The sequence below is a fragment of the Mauremys mutica genome, chromosome 1, assembly GCF_020497125.1.
Source record: "Mauremys mutica isolate MM-2020 ecotype Southern chromosome 1, ASM2049712v1, whole genome shotgun sequence".
NCBI classification, from domain to species: Eukaryota; Metazoa; Chordata; order Testudines; family Geoemydidae; genus Mauremys; species Mauremys mutica.
Window position 1 is genome coordinate 313,224,568 of NC_059072.1, and position 21,897 is coordinate 313,246,464.

At 41.5% G+C, this 21,897-nt stretch overlaps 1 protein-coding gene across 10 annotated transcripts in view; it reads left to right on the top strand.

Moving 5' to 3' along the window:
• Positions 1-21,897, top strand: part of DCLK1 (doublecortin like kinase 1) — a 374,217-nt gene that overhangs the window by 32,411 nt on the left and 319,909 nt on the right. For all 10 annotated transcript variants that reach the window (XM_045015788.1, XM_045015797.1, XM_045015784.1 and 7 more), the window contains one exon: positions 5,902-6,248. In XM_045015788.1, coding sequence (XP_044871723.1) covers positions 5,902-6,248 — 347 coding nt within the window. The remainder of the gene's footprint in view (positions 1-5,901; positions 6,249-21,897) is intronic.

Sequence of the window (21,897 nt, forward strand, 5' to 3'; positions counted from 1 at the left end):
CTTTGTAGTCCATTCCACCTGGTGGAAGGCTACCATCATTCCTCCACCCAATTATCCTGGGACTCTATCGCCTTCCCCCCACATGAGGGCTAAGGGGATGGGGAGGAGACAGCTGTCTCCTCCCTGTACCAGACTTTAGGAGATCCAGCCTCATTCCCCATCTTCTTTAGGAGATGCCTTCCCCTAATCCACCTCCAATTCTGTTTTATTCTGGAACCAGGCCCCCTGTTGATCAATACTTGCACTAGGCATCTGCTGCCAAGAGGCACTAGCAATTTGTTTGGCTGCCACTGCCACCATGCCTCAAAATCCCTGCTGGCTTCACAGATGGCAAACAGTTCCATCCCTAATAGCAGCTATAATCATATCCACTCCCCATTCCTCAGATGCTGAACATGCAATTGCGTGACAGGTAACCATCACCCTTTCCCACTCGCATAACTTAGCCACCAGCTAATTACCCTCTTCTGGCCTTGTCCAACCACGAGGGCCAGGAAGCTCCCCAGTAAGACCATCTGCAGTATCTCAGGCTAGGAAAAGGACCGGGCTCTACCTCTAGTCCTTAACTCCACCCACTTAAAAGCTTGACGAGCAGGATAATGGACACATTAGTCAAGAGACTATTAACCTACTAGAAAAGACAAAAGGGCAACTAAAATGCAACTTTGCTCCTTTTCTTAGCATTAATTCTTTATGTGAACATTCTACCTCCTCCTAGCAGACATTTTGCCTCTTAGTGGCCATCTTTTACAGATCTTTTAAAGAGAACAAGCACAGCACGTCATATAAGAACAGTTCTGCGCTGGAAAAACTGCCTTTGCTGGCAAATGTAGACCAGTCCAGTGGGTAATTTTTTTTTTCTTCAGGCATAGACTAGGCCTAAGTTTCTTTCTTTTTAAAGATTGCTGTCATCTATGGCTTTGAATATTAAGATTTTTATTCTACTTGGAATAGTATAACAGCACATTAGTTTAAATGCTGAGCACTCTCAGAATTTGTAACACTTGTGTATTATTGAGCCAATAAGTTAATTGTACATGAAACATCACCCACTTTCCTGTTATTCAGCATGCTTTCTCGTTACTTTAGTTCTGTGTCTTAATTTTGTACTGATTTAAGTTTCACCCTCTTTTGTGTTTACACCCTATAAATGCTTGTCGATGGCTATAATTTCCTACACTGATCCCTTAGTTGTCAGATAACCAGGGCATATGATTAGGGCTAGATTGTGTCTTTTTAAGCACAATTGTAAACAAGTCATAGTACTTCAGCTTCATAACCCTGGAGTAGCCCCTATGAGACATTGTGCCTCTGAGACATCTCTTTGACACACATTTCCTCTCTGCTTCCCTTTTGCTCTGGGGTCAGGTAGTCATTTGCTGTTGGCCCTTACTGCCCCTTACCAAATTTCAGCCACTGTCCCCATCCCCCATAAAGGGAGAAAGAGTGACTGCAACTTTATGGCTATTAACAGGCGTCCCGGCCACTGCTGCTACCTGGACATGGTGAAGCACCTGAAATTCCAGCAAGCCCCTCTGATTGTGAGCTTTGACAAAGTCCAAGTTGAAAGATGGGATTGCTTCCATACTCCTTTGTCTTCCCCCTTCCTCCACCTTCTCCACATTGCTTCAGTCTTATTCAGACTGAATCGCAGCCAGCCCATCCTTATTCAAGCCTCGGTTTACGGGGCTTCCTCTTCTTTAGACTGAGGCTCTTATTTAAACTATGGCTAAATGTCTACGACTGTGTCTACACTTGCCTCATAGCAACTGTGAGTGAACCTTAAGGAAAATAACTCTCTTGTTCTGTGGCTACCAGTATAGAGTAGAAGAGAGATACTGAATCTCCTCATTGGATTATGGATCCTAGCCCTGATGAGCACTGACATAATTCAAGCACTCCATGTTAGTCATGGAAAAACTTTTTTGTTTCTTTTTATTTCCCTTTAATCAAACTTCTAAGGGAAAAAAAGATATTTTCAGAACAAGAAACAAAATCAAGGTGAACACTCTTTGCATTTTGACTGGCTTGTCTTATCACAAAGGCAATTAAGGGTGGAGGATTAGTCTTAACTTTGAACTTTCTGACCACTATCAATTAGGGTCCTGATTCAGGAAAGTTAAACGTGCTTAGGTGCTTCCCTGGATTAAAAATGCTTTCCTGAATTGGGGCCTCAGTGTTTAAAAAAACCTTGCATATATGCATCACTATGAAATCAGGGTGTAGTTTACCTAGGACAGGACAAATACAATACACTTCTCAAACACTGAATTCAGTGGCCTTTAGGAACATACGTGCGACTCCCACAGCTGCAAACTGACTTCCCTGAAGTTGTCCTGTGGTAAATGATATATTTGTAATTCTCTATTGGAAACTTACCCTATTGCATCACAACTTCAAGACTACTTAAAAAATAAGGTGCATCTAGTCTTCCTCCTCCTCTTTTTAAAACAAACAAAAAGCCATGAAAATAACAGTCCAGTTTAGGTAGAGCAAGTTACATACATTTACATAAGCATTTAGAACTAGATGAAATCTAGGCTGTTCCCCTTTAGGAAAAATAAACCTTAGTAGAAGGATGATATCACTGTTTGGTGCAATGCTTCAGTAAAACTGGTAGCTAAAATTGCCGAGGAAAGTCTGGCATACAAGCCAGCAAAATCAGTGACTGCTTTCTCACTCTTTGTTTTTTTGTTTTATAGGTAGCTACTAATGCGATAACCAAGGGTAAATACTTGCACCAAGACATGCTCACTCCTCTGTTGCTATTCAGTAGGGACCTAGTTATGCAGATCATGCAGAATGGGCTACCCAAAGCTTTATTTGGGAAAAAGGGGGCAAATCCTGCATGCTCGGTACATTAATGGTCTATCTTTTGGGGTAATAGTAGTTGTAAAAATCCATAATATATTTAAGTAACTAGCTTGATATTTAGCTGTAAACTAAATGGAGGTAGCCTGCCCCTTGGAAATATGACAACATTCTAAAATGATGATTTTTTCTAGACGGTATTCCTCTAATTCAGTGACTGCTCAGTCAGTTGCCGTGTTGCAACAACACCGTCTTAATGTAAACTTGTAACTGTCAGAAAAGCCTGCAAACTATTTTAATAAACCTAAGTAGACACACACTATTTTGCTATTGATTGTGAATGCCCAGAAATAAGTGGCTTTGTTAATGTAAGAGGGCCTAAAATACCTTGACACCAGTTCCTCTCTATCAAAAGTAAACCCATTCTATACAGTGTATTGACTTACTGCATAAAACATATGTCTGTAAAGCACTCTTTAAAAGAAATTCTGATTATATTAATAGCTGTACTTTAAAATTCTTGAAATCTATGGATGAGGTGTTTTACACAAAGAGGGAGCACTTATATAGTGTTTGACCTTGCAACAATGGAACAGTTAGTGCTAAAAATATTGGTCAGGGACACGGATAAAAGAGAATGTGTCTTGTTTGATCACTCTTAGATCATTACTACATTTAATCGCTAAACCCTTTTGTTCTGAGGCTACCAGCAGTGTACATTTGTAGTAAAGGAAGTGCTTAACTCTGTCTCTCATAAAAGGAGCTGAAGTGGGGTTATTTTGGTCAGTCATTTCTTAACACCTAGGCTTTGCAATGACATTTGAAATGTTATTGCAAACTTGAATCTACATCATGAATAAAATGTGATTAAATGTTTTCCCTTTCCCTGCCCTCCTGGCATTTTATTGTCCAGTTTAAAGGGACAATCCAGCCTTCTTACAATTTTTTTTATTTTGATTACAGTAATCTCCTCCTTGCTGGCCTTTCTGAGACTCTTATAGTATCCATCTTCCTCCATAATGGCCTTAAAAATTATCATCTTCTTTTGTTCTGCTGACGCTGTTGCCTCCTCCTTTTGAGTCCCTCCACTGGCTTCACCTTGCTCACCACATCAAGCACTTAACTTTTCATTGTTACCTTTTGGGCAACACACAGATCCATCCTGGCATAGGTCTCAGGACTTACTGCTTATCTGATCTTCCTGTCCCCAGCCTCTCTCTTTCTCCAGTGATGATAGTCTTGACACTTGCATATCTTCACATATCAATGCCTTTTTACATGCTGCGCCATGTGAATGGAATGACATCCCGCTTGGTCCAGAGATCCATTAACTTCTCCTTATTTGACTACTTTCTCAAAGCTCATTTCTCCTTTGTCCACTGACTTTTGGTTTGTAATAACTAGGGCCCTTCCAAATTCGCGGCCATGAAAAATGCGTCACAAACCATGAAATCTGGTCTTTTGTGTGCTTTTACCTTATACTATACAGATGTCACAGGAGACCAGCATTTCTCAAATTGGGGGTCCTGACCCAAAAGGGAGTTGCAAAGAGGTCACAAAGCTATTTTAGGGGGGTCGTGGTATTGCCACACTTACTTCTGCATTGTTTTCAGAGCTGAGCAGCCAGAGAGTGGTGGCTGTTGCCCAGGCATCCAGCTCTGAAGGCAGCACCCCGCCAGCAGCAGTGTCGAAGTAAGAGTGGCAGTACCATACCAGGCCATCCTTACTTCTGTGCTGCTGGTGGCAGCAGCTCTGCCTTCAGAGCTGGGCTTCTGTCCAGCAGCTGCCACTCAGTGCAGAAGTAATGGTAGCAGTACTGCACCCCCCCCCCCTCCACTCAACAATAACCTTGCACCTGCAGCTCATTTTTGGGTCAGGACTCCTACAATTCCAACACCGTGAAATTTCAGATTTAAATAGCTGAAATAAAAAATGTATGACTTTTAAAATCCTATGACTGTGAATTTGACCAGAATGGACTGTGAATTTGGTAGGGCCCTAATAATAACACACAAACAGAAACCTGCAGTTGCTCTCCTAGATTTTTTTTCCAGTGATTTGTACTATCTCCTGTTATGGTGGCACAGAGGTGGGGTTTTTTTCCCTGCCTTGTACAGCACAAAGCATCTTGGGCTTAAGTACTAACACATGGGTTTTATTATGTTAACATACATTAGATTACTGAAACTGGAAGAATGAAAACATCTAAATTCTGTTTGTGAATTCTGTTGGTTTTACCTCTTGCACTAAGTTCAGTTTCAGCACTGATACAGCCAATGTCATTTCTGGCTCATGCACTGATACAGTGTTTGTGCTTCAGGGGAAATGTTTAATTCTAAACAGAAAATATTGTAATGGTATTTTTAATGGAAATGTTTCTAGTGACCGTAATCAGTTTTTTAACACTGTGGTTAAGCTTTGTAACTTTTGGGCCAGAAGTGTTTTAACATTGTGAGATCTGTCATTTTAATTCACTCTTTCCATATTAGTTTAAATTAAGTTTTCAACTTTTGTTTTAAAAAAATGAGCCTTTGATTATTCACTATGAAATTAACACAATTTTAAGTTCAAATGTTGAACCTTATTTTATGGAAAATATCATATTTCTAAATTATTTTTCCTAGTACTATTGTGTACTGTTACTTCAAAGGTATGTGAGACGTATGTTTTGTGTACAGCACTGTGAGCCTCTGAAAATCCTGTTGAAGATATGAAATCAGAGGGCCACTTCAAATAATCTATTGGGGCGGGGGGGTTGGAAAACTCTGCTTGTTGCATATCTGTATTAAACAGCAGCAATGGAATATTCAAAGTATATTTAAAAAACTGTCTGAAGAACTTGCAAATAAGAGAACTACTGCTTTAATCCAGTGTGTAAATGTAGTTTCTTGATATTATGCTATGAGTAGGTGGCAAGATGCATCTTTCGAAGACCATATTATGGTCTTCAGTGTCTTAGCAGAGAGGCTGGAGAGGAGAGAAAAGATATGATTGATACAGGGCAGATCAAAAATAGGATGTAGTTGTGTAAGAAGTCTTTTTGCATTAGTCTGACATATTGGTCTGACATGTTTTCTTTTTTCCCTTCAGGGGAGAGCTATGTGTGTGGTTCAATAGAACCTTTCAAAAAACTGGAGTACACGAAGAATGTAAACCCAAATTGGTCAGTGAATGTTAAGACAACATCCACTTCCCGTACGGTGCCGTCTCTTGCCACTGCCAAAGGAAGTCCTTCCGATGCAAGAGAGAATAAAGATTTCATTAAGCCTAAACTGGTCACCATCATCAGGAGTGGTGTGAAACCACGTAAAGCAGTCCGGATTCTGCTTAATAAGAAGACAGCACATTCATTTGAACAGGTTCTTACTGATATAACTGATGCCATCAAGTTGGATTCGGGAGTGGTTAAACGCCTGTACACACTGGATGGAAAACAGGTAAGAGATTTCATTTTAATAATCTCTAGAAACCTCCCCCCACCCTCCAAAAATGCAGAGTCTTGTCATCACTTTTAGTAACTCGTATGGTAATTAGTTAATTTTGTTGTAATGGGTACTCCATGACTGGTGTTCACTGCTGGTCTCCTGAATAAGGTTGGTATAAATTTTTAAGTTAGAGGTTTAGGTATACTGATTAATATAAAAAGCATAATTTTAGTAAAAGATCTTTTCAGGAACAGTTTGCCACTTTGCCTCAATGGATGGTCTGGTTATTTATGTGTGTTTGTAGCTCTTAATCTGCCACAAATCAAATTTGCTATGCTGGCTTTGAAAATGTATGTGTCAGAAAGCCAGAATGAAGAACGTGATACTAAAGTATGCTGAAGTCATTTCTTTAACCTGTCTTTTTTTTTTCTTTTCTGTAACAGCATTATGAACCATTGTTCTTAGTACCTGTAATTCTAACAACGAGGACACATCGCATTGTATTGAACAGTAATATATTTGCATAGAAAATGTACTTTTTTAACTTTTTGAGGCATAATTTCACAGTCTAAACTATCCTATTGTAAAGAAGAAGTTACAAGTTCAGAAAAAGGTGGGTGGGAACTTTCCCTCAGACAGAGAGCGACATGGGGCCTGTTGACCCATGGTGCCCAAACTTGTCAACGAATCTCTTCCAGGTGGTCCAAAGAGCTGCTCCTTCATCATTCCAAAACCATATATATTCAAGCAATGTCTTTTCTGCTAAATGTAGCCCGACCAAAACACTGTTCAAATTCTAGAGGCTTTTTTGACCAAGTAAATATAAATGACCACTCTCTTCTGTGTAATGTGCCCTATTGCTTTGTTTTTTTTCTTTTCATGTAAATTTAATCTTAAAATATATGGATGATAAATATTGAAGAGGTAATAAACTCGCAGGAGGACAGAGGCAAACTACAGTGTGATCTGAATCAATTAGAGCAACAATGGCTGCAGGTAAACAAGGGGAGATGTGGTATTTTACAAATGTTAACTCTTACCCTGAGGAAATAGCACAGATACAAAATGTAGAAAACGAAGCAGAAAAAAAATGTTGCATTTAAAGTCTGCCCCTCTCTCTTGCAATAGTTAGTGTCCAAATATTTTTCATGTAAGCATGCCTGTAGCTGACAGGATTGGGAGAGCAGACTGCCCGAGAAGATTTGTATCTTGAGAAGCTGTCCGGTTCACAATATAAGAAGTAGACATTGAGGAACAGCACAAATTCATTGCCATCTCCCAAAGTCCCATGTACAGTAAAAACACTCCATGTAGAATGATTAGCATCTTTTTTTCTTAAGTTGGTAACTTCCGTGAGACAGTACAGAGTGGAAAAACTGGATGTCAGCAGTGAGAAGCTGTGAGAGGGTGACTTCAGGGAATGGTAATGGGAAACAATATTTTACCTCAAATAAGGGCCAAGTCTGTAGTGACTAAAAACCATTCCCATCTGCAGATTAATAACCTACATGTGACACTTGTGTTGGTGATCGAAGTCCAGCTCCTAGTTTTTAAGGGTGCACATCTGAAATATCCATCTTGCAACTGATTCGCTGGCAGTCTTGGCAGAGAAGACAAAGACTGACTGTACATGGCATTCAACCTGCCCTGTGGTCCCTCAGAGTTGAAGCAAATGTGTGAGGAATGTAGTATAACTGCTGTCCATGGTGTACTTTGTTTTTGTGAGAGGAGGCAGCATAGTTTAAGAATGTCTACTTGTAAACTGGTACGGTGGCACAGCTGCTGTAGTGCTTCAGTGTAGACACTATTCTCCCTTGGCTGTAGTTAATCCACCTTTTTGAGAAGTGGAAGCTAGATTGATGGATGAATTCGTCTTGTCAAGGTCACAAGTCAAGTATCTTAACCTCTTGATACCTCCTGTTATACCTGTTTGTAAAATATTGTACTTGCCCATCTCGCAGGGATGTTGTGAGGGTCAATTAATATTTGTACAACACTCTGAATGTTTTATAAAGCACCATGTAAATGCTGAGTTTTTTGTAGCACATGGAGGAATCTGGACTGCTGGGGTATCAATACAGTGTGTCTTTTCTTGGTAATGAGTTCACTGAAAGTTTTTCAGCTTATTTTTAAACTTGCTTCAAGGAAAGTGCTTTGACTCCTCATATCCACTCTCTTCTACAGTCCACACCCTTCAGAAACACAAACAACAAACCAAACAGAACCCTAGTCAAACTCTTTCCTCTTGTTTCTTAGAATACTTTGTTCCTTCTTCTGCAATCAGAGGTTTGAAATCGGCTAGGACTGACCTAGCTGCCAGACATAAGAAAACTTGGATGTTTCTAACTGTGGTGATATCACAGGTTGGCTGGATTCCTTGTCAAGCTGTGACATCTGAGACGAGTTCAAATCAGTGGTGTTCCTGAGAGATTCTACGTCCAGTTCTTAGCCAGTAAACCTTGTGGCTACTGGAGCCTCCTTGAGATGGGTGCCCTGACAAACATGCCCTTCTCCATCTATATTTTGTTCTGTTTGAAGTAGTATTGTCTGCTGCCTAAGCCTTGTAGTAAGCGCGGGGGGGAGGGAGAAATTATGCCCCATTGTCTGTAAGAGACTGTCTGCAGAGTGGATAAAGCAACTTAGCTAATAGAAAGGGAAATCCAATGATTTTTGCACTCAGCAGGAACAACTTGTTGGTCGCCTCTGTGTAAGGGGAAGTTACTGTGTCCCTCCCTCCTCCCCCTTCTCTGCTAGGCAATTGCTGCTCCATTTACTCTGCCAAAATCCTGTTCTCCCATATGGCATTAGGAGCATGATAATGGATTTCTTTATTGCTAAACTCGCATTGTGAATGATTGCTGGGAGGAAATCCATGGTAAATCCAAAATGTTTCCAGTAGTACATACAGTTGAAGACTTCTTTTAGTGGTTCTTGTTGGGGGTTGGGAAGGATCTAGAAAACCCTACACTATCCCTTCAATATGCAGCTAAGTCTAATAAATCTGTGATTAGATCTTCCATCACTAATTTAAAAAACAGCAAAATTGTAAAGCTCCTTGAGCCAAAAAAAAGTAATTTTGTATAAGGATAAGAGAGTAAGGCTCTTTTAGGATTATTCTTCTGAAATTTAGCAACAAAGAAATTCTTTATGCACAGTATTTCCTTGACTTTTCTAAAAACCCATCAGATTATGAAAGGACCACATATGAATTGCCCATCCACAAAGGTCTCTAACAAGAGTCCGACATACTCTTAGTGTTGGATGCAGGCACTCTTCCTCCCCCCCCCCTTGTTAGTGTCACTGCAGGTCTGCCACCAGACCTGAACGAAGAAGGTACATTTCTCCACCTTGTTTTGTTCACCCCCAGCTGATTGGCCCCATCTTACTTAATATGTTACAGAATAGTTATTGCCTAATTGTCTCCAGAGATGCAGTATTTAAGTGGTAGCCTTTTTAAAATTTTAGAGATTCTGGATTTTAAAGAGTTTATTCTTGGGTTGAGAAGAGTAGCAAAGCTGGAAGTCTGGAGGCCATTTATGCCCCAAAACTTAGTTGTATAACTTCCTACATCTGTTTTTCCTTTTCTCCCCTTGGTTTTGAAAACCCTAATTCTTGGCACATAACACTTGTATAGGTTCCTATTACCTCCCACCCACATCCCAATTTTTCACACTTGCTGTCTGGTCACCCTACCCTAGATACTTTTGAAAATCATCTTTCCCTGTCTCTCCCCCTCCACTCTTGATTTAAAAATTGTCAGTGATGGTTGAGGGCCCATCATCATGAACTTTGTTTTTGGAACGTGTGGCTTGTGCATCCATTCTTTCTGACTGGGGTGGTTTTAAGGCTACAAAGTCCCTGCTTTCCACTGTGATACCTCCAGCAAGCCAGTCTGCCTAACAGTGCCTGTGGTTTGTTTTCTCTTTGAGGGCTTTGAACTGTATATTGCCAACAGTTACTTGCTTAGAAAGAGTTGTGTGGTATGTTTATTGTTAAGGTAAAGGCATTACGCAGAAAACATGTTAAACAATAAACTGATTTAAACACACACTAAGCATACCAGGAATCACTCATCAATCTCATGGGGGCCCTAGTAAGTAGGGCACAGTTTTTTCCAGCCCTTCCACAAGAAGGTTCCTGTCCAATGGCTGGATTAGAGAGAAGGTCCTAACTCAGTTTACACCCAGCCTTTTTAATATCAAAAGCCCTTCCTTTGTTTTTTCTGGTTGCTGAAGAAAACAGTTTGAACTAGTATATGCAAGCCTCCTTCAGGTGTTATATCTCTCTGGAGTGTTTTTTTAACATAAGTGATTTACCTTAATTACCTCCCTCCCTCTCCAAACAGAGACGCTCAGTTTTTGGTTCCTGAAGGAATTGTGATAACTCTCCCTCCTGGAGTTGCTTACAGTCCCTGGCCCACAGTAATACATACACTTAATATAATATTGACCCCAAAGGTATTGCTTGGGATTGAAATATGTCACAAGCTTGTCAAACTGTAGCCTGATCTCTCTGCTCTGAAAGGGGAACAAATCAATAATGTAAATTGTCACTTTAATGGAAGGCCCATTTAGGTTTCTGATGATTTGGTACGGCTAGTGAATTCTGGTTGATATGAAATTTGCTGGGTCATGAAAGGCCTCTGGGTATCCACCACTGAAGACAAATCTTTGAGCATGTATGTCTCAGACTAGAGACAATAGTGGGTTGTTAAAACTCAACAATCTATTCACGTTGAAGCACTTTGAGATACTGTGTTTCCTGGGAGACTAGTCTGGGTAAGATGGGGAAGATACTTCCTCTTCTTGTCTCGAGGGAATGGAGAAAGTGGAAATTTCCCAAGCAGGACACAAACAGAGGTGACCAAGCAGGAGGTTATAAAAAGACTCACCAGGGAAAGACCTTGGACAGCCACACAGGAAATTTTGGGGGCGGGGGGGGGAGGGTAGAGGGGATGGACTGGCTAAGATCAGAGGAGGAGGAGACCTGGGGAAGAAGGGCTCTCTGTTTCAGAAACCAAGCCATGTACTAAAACATAAGGACCCTGGATGGCTCCAGACCACCTTGACCCAAGGCTAAAGAATGCTCTGGAGAGATTAGGAAATGGAGGCAGGGAAATGCATGTAGGGTTTATTATTTTTGTATAGATCTGTGTGTGTTTGTGTTTAGAATCCTGTGCAAAGTCTATATATGTTATGTGATGCATCTTATTGTGCCTCCCTGAGGGAGTAAAAACTGCAGCCGAAGTGCCTGCATAGCTGAAGTTCTTGGGGAGGGTGCTTTCAAGCTATAGGGGAAGTTTCAGCACTGGATCTATTGGCCCCTGCCCAGCCCCTAGTCACAGGTCTCATGAAGGAGTGACAGAAGATCTGCACCTCAAGAGCATGCCCATAGGCCATAAGATAGGGATGATGCTAGGGCTTTTTTCAGACTTTGGAGGCATAAACTCAGAGGATCCAGTGACTGGATCCCATCATAGCAGTCTGGTGAGTGGCCAAGAAGGGGTGATCAGCTGGACCTATGACAAGGGCCTTTCCAATATAATATATGACATGGCTTGCACTTGCAAGATTATAAACCAAAAATGGAATGCAGTTTTCTGCAGCAGATTTTGCTGAATATTGCAAATCACTTACATTCATGGAATAATCTTAGAAAATGGGGATGGATGCATAATCCCAGTAATATGGCGCGTGTAACCAATGAAAATCTGAATTGCGCACATAGACGCAAGAGTTATCAGAGGGCTGTCATTTGGAAAGATTTAAAAAAATCTCTCAAATTATTTGTATTCAATTTCATTTGGTCATATTGTCCACAGTAAATCTTGGCCAGGTTCGCCCTTCAAAAAAGGGATAAAGATCTGGTGGATTTTTTTGTTTTGGTTTTTTATTTCTGATGTAGACCTGCGTTGCTTGTCTGTCAAAATACTGTTTAGTTACCTTGCTTTGTGTACTGCTTTCCACAGAAAGGAGGCTTTTTTCACTTCCTAGGATGTGTGTAAGTGTAGACCAAAGAAGTCACCGATTAGACAACACTATGTAAAGTTTAAAAAGTACTCATCCACGATCCTCTGACTGCTCTTCTGTGCTCTGAAATGTCAGTTCACCTCCTGGTTTTTTTGGATGTATAAAAGAGAGTTGATCAAATATGACATGTTCATTGATTTATTTTCATAATTGTTTTCCCACTCCATTTAAGATGTGTGATTTAAAACAAGTCCTTGCCTTAAAGATATTGGCAGAATGTACCAGTGTGTCTTATGTATGATCTCTCGAGTGCTGTAATGCTAACATCTCTGCTACACTGCAGACAGTTACAGCTCTTCTGATGGACCAAATCCAAAAATGATGATGCTCAGGTTATATATAGAGTCTAAGCTTGTCATTGTCAATTAAGAAACCAAATGTAGACTGAGCTAGCTACTTCTGGTTAGGACTGAGGCATTTTGGCGAGGCAGTGTGTGGGGAAGATTGCACTGTTATTGCTTGTGCTATAGTTGTTTGGAAGATGTATTAGTGTGGTAGCACCTAGAAGCCCTATCCCTGGACCAGGACCTCTTTGTGTTGAAGATTGTCCCTGCCTCAAAGAGTTTATAATGTATAATGGAAGTAAGTACTAGAGGGTCACACACTTCGTTGCTTCTGTAGAGCTCACTGCATGCACCAAGGACTCTTTTTGCATTCCTCTGATTCCTCTCAGAAGCTCACTGTATTCCCCATATACCTTATTTAGGCAGATTGCAGGGAGTCTCTGACTCTCCCTTCTTCCTCCATGGCAGATGCTTTGAGTCCCCTTCCCTCACCTTTATTTCTTCTGCCTGGGGGAGAAGTCATTCAAGATGCCAACATTTTAAAACTCTATTGGGAGAATGGGCAGGAGCTAAAAAGAGGGTATTGTAACTGTGGAAGGCAGGACTTTGGAGCGGAGCGCGGAGCAGTTCCAGAGTCGTGGAGCTGCAGGTTTTTGCCTGGAGCTGGAGCAGAGCTGGAGTACTGCTCCAAAGCCCTGGTGGAAGGTGATGATGGTAGCCATCAATCAGCTCTTTGATCTATAGACAATTACAGGGCTGACGCTTCTGTGTCTGCTAACCGGATATCAGGCTCTTCTGTGATCCTCATTTTCCCCTTCCAGTTCTTAGATTTTCATTAAAATATATAGAGAGAGTTCTGCTCATTGATGCCCTTGAACATTTTTCTGAAATTTTTGGAACTGATGAGGTGCAATGTTTAAAAGTTCTTGGGTTACAGACAAAGAAATGCCATTGCGTTGCGTATAAATGCCATTGCGTTGACAAAGGACAACCAGTCAATACAGAAATATAGGGGAGTACAATGAAACAAGACAACCGTTTTTGTCCTCATGGTAGGCAGTTGTCACAGGATACCAGTGGCTTAGCAGTTGTCACTTTTTTTTGCAGGCATCGCATCAGAGTCTTGAGGCATCTGAAGAAGGATAAAGAGATAGCTTTGTGGATCTTTATGGGGATCTCCTCCCAAGCATGAAGGGCTGCATAGGAGAAAGCCCAAAGTGCTTGTTTGAAAATCACAAGTAGTAGGTGATGAAGGCCAAAGACACTGTGGGCTGATTGGAGGTGGCAGTTGACATCTTGATAAAGTATAGAAGATAAGTAGGGTGTGGGTAGTGAAGGGTCTTGAAGCATTTAGTAATAACCTTTCACAAAGGAAAATGAGACTTCTTTTGTAAATACACACCATGATTTCCTCATGCTGGGAAAAACTTTACATTTCAGTGAAAGGCCAGGAAGTGACATTGGAGGGTTCTAGAAGGTTCTTTGGCAATTGAGAGTGTCATGGTGTGAAAGCAGAAGCATGATGAATGAGCTGACTTCCCCTTCTGGCTTCAGGAGGCTGTATTGGTGGTATGTTTTGACATCAACTAACCATTTTAATTCTTAATCAAATAAGAGTGCCTCCTTTAAAGGAGTAGACAGATGCCTGTTCCTAATTGAAAACAGTGAGTGTGTTCACTTGTCTAATTTTGGTTCTTATTAAACTAAGGCTGACAATTGTGTTGCCCTGGCTTTTAAAATCTCTCTCTCTCTCTCTCTCTCAATTCCTCACAATAGGAGTTTTCAGGGCTGCTAATTGGCATCTCTTATGAACTTTAGGCTTCTTTTGAAAATTAAGAAGAGATAATTCTGTCTTCAGTGACCTATATATTGACTTTCATGCTGTGCAGAAGAGAAACTGTTATAATTTGAACCACACTGAGGGTTTGCAGATGAACTTTTATCATGAAATGTGTAAAGGTGTATTCTCTTGCAGTGGATGTTACTGTACCGTAAGGGCATCCAGCTATTAATCAGGGAGTCTTTATGCAATGTTTCACTTTCTTAAACACAAAACACACAAACCTGAGCCACTGCTAACTCAAAAAGAGTATAGTCCCTCATATGCCATAAGTGTGACAGATGGTTCTTCACAGAAACAAGTGGAAACCTTAAGTGTTTTGAGAGGTGTTAAAATAAATGCCTTTTTTCCATGTTAGGACACTTTGGTTTAAAAAAAAAAAGAGGTCTGCAAAGCAACTACATAAGAAATCAAAGTCTTCAGCAACACTCCATATCTCCTTTGTTGTGTGTCTTCAATGAGGGGAAAAAAAAATAAAAGCAACCACCCAACCCCAAAATCTAGGTTCCCCCTCCATGCTATTGACGACTCTTTGCATGACATTGTGTGGCTATGCTATTATGCCAAAAATTGAAACAAACTTACTGATCTAGCCACTGAAAAGTTGGCAACTATACTGCTGAGTGACATATGATTCTAGGAAGCACAAAATGCATAGTCTTCATCAAACTTGGATCTTTCATGATGTTTTAAAATGGAAGTAGTTTTTTTCAAGTGTTTGTTCCTCACCTAAAAAAAAATCACACGAGCATAGTGTGATGAATAACTTGACTAGAGGAGCAGCAAAGAGTCCTGTGGCACCTTATAGACTAACAGACGTATTGGAGCATGAGCTTTCATGCATGAATACCCACTTCGTCGGATGCATGTAGTGGAAATTTCCAGAGGCAGAGGATGTGTGTGTGTGTGTATATATCATAAAAATAAAAGCAAGAATCAGGCTGGAGATAATGAGGTTAGTTCAATCAGGGAGGATGAGGTCCTCTTCTAGCAGTTGAGGTGTGAACACCAAGGGAGGAGAAACTGCTTTTGTAGTTGGCTAGTCATTCAGTGTCTTTGTTCAATCCTGAGCTGATGGTGTCAAATTTGCAGATGAACTGGAGCTCAGCAGCTTCCTTTTGAAGTCTGGTCCTGAAGTTTTTTTTGCTGCAGGATGGCTACCTTTAAATCTGATATTGTGTGTCCAGGAGATTTAAGTGTTCTCCTACAGGTTTTTGTATATTGCCATTCCTAATATCTGATTTGTCCCTACGTAAAAGGATAAATGGACACAATTTTTAATATATATGCTGTGTTCTTTAAAGGCTGCCAGGAGACTTCCTATGTAGTTTGTTCATTGCAGTTAATTTTTCCCCACCTCCAAAATGTTTTGAAGTGCTAGTTGCTGGTTAGTAAATCTTTCCATGTGTAAAAATAACAAAAGCCCGCTTTCACAAGATGATGTAGAACAAACAATAGGTCTGTCGAAATGTCAGACTCTTTTCTTAATTTGTAGTCTTCTCTTCTTGTCTTGTGTATTTTCCCTCCTCCTCTTCATGGACCTAAAATTAGATAATTAATGGTGACAAAAAAAGAACTAACCAGCTCAAAATCTTTATCCGCTTAATCTGCAACTATTAGTTTTTTATTATTTTGATAACAGCACTTTCAATGTGAAAAGCCTCTTGGACACTTTGTTATGTGTCTTTCATAAGAGGAAAATTACTAAAATTGAATTGTTTTGAATAGGCAAAATTCTTTTAGCTCAGCACCATATTTATAGTGTAGTTTAAAAATCAGTTTTAATTTTTAGTGTGGTAAAAATCAAGCGACAAAATTAAAATATTTATGTATGTTTGGTTAGGCTTTGGAAAGTCTGATCTAAAAATCTGGCTGTGTTGAGATATCCAAACCAAAAAATGGTAATGTATTTCACTTCAAAAACAACAAAACCAAGCCTAAACTAGTAACCACTTTGGATTAATGTAAATAGAAACATGTCCTCAGCTGTTCATTACTGTCCCTTGCATTTCTTTAAAATTCACTCTATTAGGCCCCACTCTTGTATGAAATACTCTTTCTGCTTTGAACATGTTCCAATGTGTGCCCTGTGTTGGTGTATTTTATGTTCACAAGTTAATGTTATGATGCCACCAGTAACTATTTGGTGAATAGTTGCCGGGGGAGGAGGGGGGGAAGAAATTGACTTGCCTGGGAGAGCAGTAGTTCAAAACTGTTAGGCTGTATATCACTAGTTAGTCAGCTGGATTATTTTTTAACACCCTTTGGCCACTGCTGTGGTCCTGCACACAACTATGCACATGCTTAACTTTATTACTGTCAGTAACCCCATTAATTTCTTGACAGTAAAGATAAGTCTGTGCGTGAGTGATTGCAGGATTGTAGCAGTCAAAGGGAATTTCCAGTGACAGGAATAAATAAAGGGGTATATACTATTATTTCATACTATATTTCTGTCTCAGCAGACTTGAAGGCCATTTTGGTGATGCCTCAGAAAATGGAGGGCTCCCTTTTATAACTTCACGATAAAGCTGTTTTCTGGGTTTTTAATGGTCTGATAATTGGTAGCCTTGAGCAACTGTCTGGGATTGTAGACAGTGTATTGATGTCTGCATGTGAAATATTTTGGCACTGCACCATCTTATATAGCTGCAGGAGACTAAAGTAAAATACTCAAATTTTGTCAAGGGCAAAGGCATACACTGACTCAATGTATATGTGGATTTTTTTTTTAAATTGTGTGTGGGAAAATTTAGATGTGGGACCAGAATTTCAGAAGAGCTCCACTCCCAACAGTCTAAGCACTCTTGAAAACAGGGCCTATTGGGTCTATGGAGTTTAAGGACATTGGCTGTACAACATGGAGAAGTTTTTCTATTTTTGCTGTGAATAAACATGAAGGCTGCAGTGCTGATGAACCCATGATGTTTCAAATGCACTAAACCGCATTTTGGTCAATACAATAAAACTTGCATTTGGTTTAGTTAGCACAGCTCTGAACCCTAGAGTTTGGAATTGGATGATGTGGCAGATTACAGCCATAGTGGTCATTATGTATCCTGGAATCCCGAACACTGTACTCTGTCTCTGTAGGAGTGATTATTTCCAAATGAAATCTGCCATGCATGTCTGTTTCAGAAGTACAGATCTGCTAGCTTACTCTGCACATCCAATATCATCACTCTCTAAGGGTTGGATCCTGCTCTTTGGGACTTCAGCGGGAGCAGGATTGGACCCTAAAGTTGCAGAGACCATTCTGATATTATGTAGTCCTTGAATTTTCCCTGTATATCACCAAGTCAGTTCATTCAGTGAAGTCCTAGACTTATGTCTGTCCTATAATTTTTTTCTTTTCTAAGCTTTAAACTATTGTATTAAATCCTGTAGCAAGTGTTGCTTGACATAATCGCTTTTGACTGTGTTCTAACCCCCTGCTGTTCTCAGTGCCAGTTGACATTTTGCCCCTGTGCAGACCCAATCAGATTTAGTAACTAATTAATACAATTACCTGTAGGCTAAAATACTCCCATCTTACTGCATGTAGAAAGTAATGCTCTGAAATAGGGCTTCAGATTCATTTTTAAACTAATGCATCTGTTTAGTAGTACCTTCCTGGTACAACTGTTAATGGCCAAGGTGCTAGATTTGTCATATGCACTTCTCAATAGAAACAATTCCACTCCTATAGCCCCAATCAGGGGTATTCTATCTGCTACCCAAAATCCATAAACCTGGGAATCCTGGATGCCCCATCATCTCAGGCATTGGCAACCTGACAGCAGGATTATCTGACTATGTAGACTCTCTCCTCAGGCCCTACACTACCAGCTATCTGTGAGACACCACTGACTTCCTGAGGAAACTACAATCCTTTGGTGATCTTCCAGAAAACATCATCCTAGCCACTATGTATGTAGAAGCTTTCTACACAAATATTCCACACAAAGATGGACTACAAGCCATCAGGAATAGCATCCGATACCATCACAGTAAACCTGGTGGCTGAACTTTGGGACTTTGTTCTCACCCACAACTATTTCAGATTTGGAGACAATTTATGTCTTCAAGTCAGTGGGACTGCTGTGGGTACTTGCATGGCCCCATGGTATGCCAACATTTTTATGGCTGACTTAGAACAACGCTTCCTCATCTCTCGTCCCCTTACACCCTTTCTCTACTTGCGGTACATTGATGACATCTTCATCATCTGGACCCACGGAAAAGAAACCCTTGAGGAATTCCACCAAGATGTCAATGATTTCCACCCCACCATCAACCTCAGCCTGGACCAGTCCGCACAAGAGGTCCACTTCCTAGACACTACAGTGCTAATAAGCAATGGTCACATAGACACCACCCTATACTGGAAACCCACTGACCACTATATTTACCTACATGCCTCCAGCTTTCATCCAAACCACATCACATGATCCACTGCCTACAGCCAAGCTCTAAGATACAACCGCATTTGCTCTGATCCTTCAGACGGAGACAAACACCTACAAGATCTCTATCAAGCGTTCTTACAACTACAATACCCACCTGGTGAAGTGAAGAAACAGTTTGACAGAGCCAGAAGGATATCCAGAAGTCACCTACTACAAGACAGGCCCAATAAAGAAAGTAACAGAACGCCACTAGCAGTCACCTACAGCCCCCAACTAAAACCTCTCCAGCACATCACCAAGGATCTACAACCTATCCTGAAGGACAATCCCTGACTTTCACAGACCTTGGGGGTGAGGCCAGTCCTCGCTTACAGAGAGCCCCACAACCTGAAGCAAATACTCAACAGCAACCACACAACAAAAACACCAACCCAGGAACCAAACCCTGCAACAAACCCTGATGCCAACTCTGTCCACATATCTATTCAAGGGACACCATGATAGGACCTAACCACATCAGCCACACCATCAGGGGCTCATTAACCTGCACATCTACCAATGTGATATATGCCATCATGTGCCAGCAATGCCCCTGTGCCATGTACATTGGCCAAACCGGACAGTCTCTATGCAAAAGAATAAATGGACAAATCTGATATCAGGAATCATAACATTCAAAAACCAGTAGGAGAACACTTCAATCTCCCTGGTCACTCAATAACAGACCTAAAAGTGGCAAATCTTCAACAAAAAACTTCAAAAACAGACTCCAACATGAAACTGCAGAACTGGAATTAATTAGCAATCTGGACACCATCAGATTAGGCCTGAGTAAAGACTGGGAGTGGTTGGGTCATTACAAAACCTAAACCTACTTTCCCCAGTACTAATTTCCCCTTACTGTTACTCACACCTTCCTGTCAACTGTCTGAAATGGGCCACTCTTGTTACCACTTCAAAAGTTATTTTTCCTCCCTTGGTATCCTGCTGTCAATTGAATTGTCTCATTAGACTGACCTCACACTTGGTAAGCCAAATCAAATCTTGTCATGTATTTATACCTGCTCCTGTATTTTCCACTCCATGCATTTGATGAAGTGGGTTCTAGCCCATAAAAGCTTATGCCCAAATAAATGTGTTAGTCTCTAAGGTGCCACAAGGACTCCTCATTGAATTCCACTCCAGTTCTTGCAATTTGTACATTCTGCTAATTTTATTTTCCATAGACCTTTTAATGAGGGCCAACACCTCTGCTATAGGAAATGTTCCCTCTGGATGATAACTGACTGCTGAGGAAGTTAATCAGGCTTCTCCAATGGGAGCTCCTGAAGTTACAGATAAGAGAATGAAGAAGTCTTTAAGGACTCTGTCTGCACAACAGGCTACAGTACTTCATGAATAGATAAAAATGCAAATGGAATGGATGGGAAATTGCCAGAGATCAGTTTAACTTTGGAAAGTGTGAGGGAAGGCCATGTCAGGCTGCTAAAAGAACTGGTGCAGGAGGAGAAGGCTTTGAAAGCAGAGTTGGACTTCATGAAAAGTAAAATTCCTATTTAAATAAATACCAAAAGAAATAAAACCAAAAACCTAAGGCTTGTTGGCCCTCCTGACTTGGTGGTTCACGAGGATTTGGTGTTTCTATTCAATGCCTGATCTCTGAAGCTTCTACTATGCAAAACTCCTCTGAGCCTTTAGAGCTTAAAACTGCATAAGATGTATTTACTCACTAAGTGAAAGGGGAGTCAAATCTCAGTCTGAACATTTTTTAATTATCTGTTGATTTAATCAATGATTTTCTTAAAGCTGCCAGACGAGAGAAGAAGATTGGGGGCATCTTATGGACTAGCCAGAATAGCATGGCTTTGATTTAAAAAGAGTTGAACCACAGTTCAATTGAAACATATCTGGCCGACTTTTCAAACAGAATGTAATCCTCTCAACCTTAAGGTGAGGGGCTTTGTCTGGGCAGCCCAGAAAAAGAGTAGTGCTTCTTTAAGGGTCCTCCACTCCTTTGGGAGTTGGAGGGGAATGGCTGTAGCAGTTAGGGTTGCCAGGTGTCCAGTTTTCAACTAGAATGCCTGGTCAAAAAGGGACACTGGCGGCTCTGGTCAGCACTGCTGACTGGGACATTCAAAGTCTGGTTCGCGCAGGGCTGACAGGCTCCATACCTGGCTCCGCATGGCTCCCTGGAAGCGTCAACATGTTCCTCAGCTCCTAAGCGGAACTGTGGCCAATGGGAGCTGTGGGGGTGGCACCTGCGGGAGGAGGCAGCGCGCAGAGCCACCTGGCCACACCTCCGTCTAGGAGCCAAGGGATGAGTTGCCCCTTTCAGGAAGCCACCCAAGGTGAGCACTGCCCGGAGCCTGCACTGCGAAACACCAACCCCCTGCTTCAGCGCTGAGCCCCTTCCCACCCTCAGGCTCCCTCCTGGAGCCTGTTCCCCAACCCCCTTCCTGAGCCCAATTCTGCACCCAAATTCCCTCCCAGAGCCTGCACACCACACCTCCTCCCATGCCCCAACCCCTTTCCCCAGCTCAGAACCCCCTCCCGCACTCGGAACCCCTTGGCCCCAGCCTGGAGCCACTTCCTTTACTCCAAACCCCTCATCCCTGGCTGCACCCCAGAGTCTGCACCCTGAGCTGATGCCTTCACTCCCTCCCACAACCCAACCCCCTGCCCCAGCCCAGGCAATGAAAATGAGTGAGTGAGGTGAGGGAGATTGAGTGACAGATGGAGGGGGGGCAGAGTCTCAGAAGGGACAGGGTGAGGCCTCAGGGAAGTGGGCGGGGTCAGGGTGTTTAGTTTTGTGCAATTAGAAAGTTGGCAATCCTAGCAGCAGTGGGGAAGGCCAGTGTGGCTGGAGTAAGCCATTAGCCCATGTGTACCCAGGGAAGGCGTATAAACCTTGCCTCTTCAGCCTGTACCTAATCTCTCATGCCAGTTTAGCAGCTCCTACTCTCCCACCCTGGGATTCGAGTAAAACCAGATTTTTTTGGTTTGCTGTGGGCATTTTGCACGTGTCTCTCTTGAATCTGGGAAGGAATGTTTAACTTGCTGCCAGATTGTCCAGGGCAGGGTCGGTTTTGTTTGCCTTTCCACAATAGCTGAGGAACCTGC